The sequence below is a fragment of the Arachis ipaensis genome, chromosome B3, assembly GCF_059453495.1.
Source record: "Arachis ipaensis isolate K30076 ecotype BB chromosome B3, ASM5945349v1, whole genome shotgun sequence".
NCBI classification, from domain to species: domain Eukaryota; kingdom Viridiplantae; phylum Streptophyta; class Magnoliopsida; order Fabales; family Fabaceae; genus Arachis; species Arachis ipaensis.
The window spans coordinates 69,077,827-69,084,287 of record NC_142438.1 but is presented as its reverse complement, the minus strand read 5'-3'; the positions used below and the strand labels follow the sequence as shown (position 1 = coordinate 69,084,287).

The window sequence follows — 6,461 nt, the reverse complement described above, 5'->3', positions numbered from 1 at the left end:
AATGGATTTTTGGCAGATCATATCTTGAGCTAAAATTTTTGAAATGGATTGAATTTTGTATTAATTAAAAGATAATTCAAAGAGCTTTAAAACGGTATATATTTTGTGGAAATCGGAATTTCGTAGAAAAAGATATGATCATGGGAAGTTGGTGTCAAAAATATTATTTCTGAGATGTTGCCGAAATTGTGAGTTCTGGTTTGTGTGCGTGATGTAAGATTAATGTCGGTTAAGAATTTTCACAAAATATTCCCGTTGATAGTTGATAAACCATTATTTTATGATATATTTTGGACTGAATTGAGTGGGTTTTATCAACTAAACTCGCACTTATTCATGTAAATTGCATGTTTTTAAGTTTCCTTCCCAATTTTGTGATATGATTGAAAACATGTTTTCTAAGCCTTAAATTGTTAATTTTTAATTCTCCTTTATTTCCATTCGGATTCCTCTTCCGAATGAAATTCAATGGGATCCATAGAGACCATGTCTTCATCCATAGGATTCCAAGTACCTGGATCAATCGAAAGTTCGATTCTATCTGAACTGCTCATTTTTAAATGATATCCACAGTGTTCACAAATATTCATTTTTGATTTAAAAAATTTCCTATAATTTAATCCATAATAATTTTCGCATTTAATCCATAAATGCTTGTATTTTTGAGTTTCATCGAGATCTTTAGAATCCTCTCTTTTAGTTAAATTCTCATTCGTGATAGTTGTTTTTATGGAAGAACTCTCGCTTTCACTACCATTTCCGCCCTTACCACAAATAGAAGTATAAAAGTAACTGTCATTGTATTTATCACTTTCACTTAAAATGTGACTAACAATACAGATTTGAGAACGAAGATAACTTTCAATGCAATTATAAATGCCATTTTTCCAACTCGATTTAGTATCATACATGTAATGATTCTCATGTCTCTTAGAGACATTATTCAGATAGCTAGAATTCTTATTATAACTATCAAAAAAACTTTCTGGTTCACTTAGAAAAGAAGGATCATTAGAAATCTCTAAAAATTGATTTTCAATATCAAAATATATGGAATAACGGTTCCTTTGGCTATTGTTATCCCTAACTAAAAGAATTTTATCAGATAGGAAATTTCTAATGTTCCTGACACCGACTAAATAATGAACATTACTGTAACTAGAATTGTCACTATCATTCCAGCTAGCAAAGTCTTTTTCCATATTAATCAAAATTGGGTCTTCACTTGCACTGGTATTTTCAACAGGACCAAAACTATCCATTGAGTTACTTAGCCACACCTGTATTCTAACTGCCTATAAAACAGCATAGAATTGAACCACCATTTTTCCACGATGCCGTGATGTGTTTGTTAACTGTTTTCAGGTTTACAGGTCATATATGGCTTAAAGGAAGAAGATAAAGCATATTAAAGTGGAAGGAGCACAAGAAATTGAAGATTTGAGAAGCAAGGAGCGACGCGCACGCATGGATGACACGTGCGCGTGACCAAGAGCATCGTTCAGCGACACGTACGCGTGACTGACGTGTACGCATGGACAGATGCAAAGTTCAGCGCCAACACGTACGCGTGACAGAGCGTCACGTGCTGCACCTAACAGAACTCGTGGGGGAGATTTCTAGCTGATTTGGACCCAGATCCAAGCCCAAAAATACAGACTAGAGGCAGGGATGGAGCTGAGACTGAGGACTACACTTTCCACTTTAGTTTTAGCTTTAGTTTTTGAATTCTAGAGAAAAAAACACTACTTTTCTTTAGGGTTTTGATTTCTTAGTTTTGCTTTGGATTTGATCTTGAGAGAGCTATTGCTACCTTCAATTGAAGTCATCATCTTTATAGTTTTCCTCTCCAATTTTAATTTAATTAATTTCTCAAAATTACCAATTTTATTTTAATGACTTAAAGCTCTCAACTTGGCTTAGGAGTTGATTAATTGGGATCCCTTGAGTTGGGATACTCAAGTATTGATTTGTAATTGGAAATTGCTGGGTAACTCAATTTTCAGCAACTCTAGTCCTTCCCTATGAAGTGACTAGGACTTGTGAATCAGAGTTAGTGACAACCACTTGACTTTCCTTCAATTGTTAGAAGATAACTAAGTGGAAGTAATGAACCTCTACTATCACACTTGGGAAAGACAACAAGGATAGAAACCCCAATTATCTCCCCTAACCAAGGCCTCTTATTTTAAATACATAACATCTCTTGTTATTTGCTCATTGCTTTAATTTCTAGTTTTCTTATTTTTCCGTTCTCAACCTAAAAAATATTCAGAAAAGCCTGACCAATAATTTACATCATTGTGTCAACTCTTAGGGAAACGACTCGGGATTCTACTCTCGGTTATTAAATTTTAATTGTGACATAAATTAAATTGATAGTGGAAATTTCATCAGTTAAGACTGTACTTGCAACGCTATTTTTATAAGAAATTCTTAACTGGCATTTTTCTACCCATCAAATTTTAGCGCCGTTACCGAGGAGTTGCATATGTGTGCTAAATTATTGATTAGTGTAAATATTTTTATATTTACATAATTGCATTTTTTTATTTTATTGGTGCATTTTCTGTTTATTAGTAGTATTTATTATTTATTTTTCTTAGTATATTTTATTACCATGAGCTCTATGTTTCTTGCATTGAATAACACGTTCATTACCGGATCCGAGTCTAGCCGCATTTGATCCTGAAATTGAAAAAACCATTTCACATATTAAGCGAGCTCGGCATCGGTTAGCCTCCGAGGGTGGTGAAGGGGTTTTACCCAATTCACCAGTCTTATCAGAGGTTGAGTCTGAAGTGTCATTTGAGGAAGAAACTAACTCCTCTCCTACTAATTCCATTGACACCTCTTCTGTTGATTTAAGTACAGATACTATGGCAGCTCCTAGAAGAATTACTCTCAAGGAAGCGGGAGCTCTAGATTTTACACTGCAACCATATCAAGCACTCATCTGAATTTAACTGCTGATTTCGAATTGAAGACCGCATTGATTAATCTACTGCCTAAATTCCATGGTTTACCTGCTCAAGAGTCTATCAAGCACCTTAGAGATTTTCAGATAGCTTGTTCAACTAGTAGGCGGCATGGTGCAGACGAGACTGCTGTTTGGTTATATGCCTTCCCATTTTCTCTTGAGGAAAACGTAAAGGAGTGGTTCTACACTCAACCAGAAGCTGTTGTTACTAATTGGATCTGCTTATAAGGGAATTACTGGACAAGTTCTTTCCAGTTGAGGTCACAAACAGATTGAGGAAGGAAATTTCCTGCATCATTCAGGGTGAATCACAGACTCTCTATGAGTATTGGGAACACTTTGGAATCTCCTGGACTCGTGCCCCCATCACATGATTGACCAGTTGATGCTAATCAACTACTTCTGCCAAGGCATGAAGCCTCGAGACAAGACCCTTTTTGATGTTGCGAGTAATGGCTCTTTGACTAAGTACAAAACAGCGACAGAAGCGTGGCAATTGATCACCGATCTAGCTGAGTCTACCCAACAAACAAGGCAACGGAATAAACATCCCAAGGCCATTACGGAAGTTTCTTCTAGTAGTGAGACCACTACTCTCACCAAGACATTAGGAGAGATGACCAATATACTCAAGCAACTCCAACTCAATCAGCAATAACCTCCACCTCCTCCACAACAACACTATCAAGAGTTAGTCCCTCAGAGAGTATGTAAAATTTTCGCTTGCTACTCGCACTACACTGATGAATGTCCACAACTCCAAGAGTACAACACCTTGGCGGCCACCAATGCTTATTACAACAGTCCAAATCAAGGGTACTATCAACAAGGCCGTAACTACAATCAATGTGGTAATTACAATCAAGGTTGGCAAGACAACCCCAACTAAGTATGGAGAGACAACAACAACCAAGGAGGTAGAGACAATGGTGGAAATCAAAGGTGGAATAATAACTACCAACACAACTGGTATCAACAGAACCCTCCGTACCAACAATAAAACCAAGGCCAAAGATACCAACCACCTCACCAAAGGCAAGCCCAAGCACCTCAATTCAGCCAACCACAAGTCCCACAAATTACCTACCTTCCTCCTTCCTCCAACCAAGATGAAACACTCCGTTCTATTCTTCAAGGACAAAAAGAGCTTCAAACTTCACTTACCTTTAGCCTCACCGGTTTTACCTCCACTCTACAAGCTCTTATATTCTGTATGGAACCACCCTCTACCTCAAATGCTCAACCTTCAAGCTCTAGTGCACTTCCCTCCCAACCTTTACCTAACCCCAAGGGTAGAATTAATGCCATCACTTTGAGGTCTGGAACTACATTGTAAGAGAGGAGTCTCGAGGAGCCAAGCTTAAGAGAAGACGTTCAAGAGGAAGAAGTTATTGAGGTAGAAGATGTTGAAGAAGAGGATGAGACACAAGAGGTGGTTGAAGAAGAAGTAGCTAAACCAAGGAATGGAGCATCTAAGGAAGAGAATGTTCTGAAAGAAGCCATCCCCATTCCTTTTTCACACCTTACTAGGAGGACTAAAAAGCAACTGGAGCTAGATCCCAAGATGGTGGATATCTTCAAAAAGGTTGAGGTAACTATTCCACTTTTTGATGCTATTCGCCAGGTTCCTAAGGATGCTAAGTTTCTAAAGGATTTGTGCATGAATAAGGAAAAGATCTAGGATTTAGAAACTATTCCTTTGGGTAGCTCGATTTCTGCTTTGATGGGTGCTATACCAGAGAAATGTGGTGATCCCGATCCTTGTATGGTTACTTGCACTATAGGTGAGGTACAGTTTGTGGATTGCATATGTGACTTAGGTGCCTTTGTTAGTATTATGCCATTATTAGTTTATGATGCTTTGAAGCTTCCACCATTGAGAAGGTCGGCAGCCCGTTTTGTGTTGGCAGATAAAAGCATAATCTTAGTGGTCGACATTGCGAAAGATGTCTTGGAGAGCATTAAGGGGTTGACTTTCCCTATTGACTTCTACATTCTAGAGATGCCCCCTAATGACTCAGGGAGACCTTCATCTATCTTGCTTGGGAGGCTGTTTTTGAAGACTTCTCAAATTAAATTGGATGCCTTCTCGGGAACCTATTCCTTTGAGATAGATGGAAGAACAGTGAGCTTCAACCTTGATGAAGCTATAAAGCACCCACCAGAAGACCACTCTATCTTCCAGTGTGATATTATTGACGAGACTGTGGCTGATGTTCACCAAGAGGCAGTGGATGAGAAGAACATGGTTCAAGGTTCAAGTGTGGGAAAACCCCCTGAGCAAACTAAAGATATCTTGCCACCTCCAGGGGTTCCAGATGATCAAGTGCCAAACCATGAGCTGAACATGGAGTTGAAGCCCCTTCCACCTCACCTCAAGTATGCTTATCTTAAAGACAATCAGAAGCTTCTGGTGATTATTGCAAAGGAGCTTACTTCCCAACAAGAGGAGCGTCTTCTTCATGTACTAAGAAGAAACAAGAAAGCTATTGGGTAGAGTTTGGCGGACATAGTAGGTATAAGCCCTCCAGTCTGTGAGCACCACATTTTTCTAGAGGAGGGAAACAAGCCTATCCGTCAACCTCAAAGGCAGTTAAACCCCACAATTCTGGAAGTTGTGAAGAAGGAAGTGACCCGACTGCTTGAAGCCAACATTATCTATCCAATCTTAGATAGTGAGTGGGTTAGTCCAATACAAGTGGTTCCGAAGAAGTCCGGCGTCACAATAGTGAAGAATGAGCATGGGGAACTCATGACTACAAGGGTGCAAAATTCCTGGAGAGTGTGCATGGACTACAAGCGCTTGAACTTGGCCACTCGCAAGGATCACTATCTACTACCTTTCATCGATCAAATGCTTGATCGTCTGTCAGGTAAATCACACTATTGTTTTCTAGTTAGTTATACTGGTTATTTTTAGATCCATATTGCTCCAGAAGATCAGGAGAAAACAACTTTTACATCCCCCTTTGGAATGTATGCATATAAGAGAATGCCTTTTGGTTTATGTAATGCATCGGCTACGTTTCAAAGGTGCATGATGAGTATCTTCTCAGATCTTCTTGAGCACTGTATGGAGGTATTTATGGATGACTTTAGTGTCTATGGTGATTCCTTTGAGCTCTGTTTGGATAACCTTGCTAGAGTATTAGAAAGATGTGCTAGTTCGAACCTTGTACTTAATTTTAAAAAATGTCATTTTATGGTAAAGTAAGGTATTGTTATAGGCCATGTTGTTTCTAATACTGGTATATCTGTTGATCCTGCAAAGGCTGATGTTATTTCTGGGTTACCTTACCCCTCTTCTGTGAGAAAAGTCCGTTCTTTTCTTGGTGATGAGTATTTTGGATGAAAATAAATTTCTTCCAAAACACACAAATCTAACCGGCAAGTGTACCGGGTCGCATCAAGTAATAAAAACTCACGGGAGTGAGGTCGATCCCACAGGGATTGAAGGATTGAGCAATTTTAGTTTAGTGGT

The 6,461-nt window shown here is 38.6% G+C and overlaps 1 protein-coding gene across 1 annotated transcript; it reads left to right on the top strand.

Moving 5' to 3' along the window:
• The first annotated feature begins 4,703 nt into the window (after positions 1-4,703).
• LOC148571014 (uncharacterized) lies at positions 4,704-5,477 on the top strand. The gene has a single exon (XM_088507185.1). It carries the CDS (start codon positions 4,704-4,706, stop codon positions 5,475-5,477), a length of 774 nt encoding a protein of 257 aa, XP_088363311.1.
• The last annotated feature ends 984 nt before the right edge of the window (positions 5,478-6,461 follow it).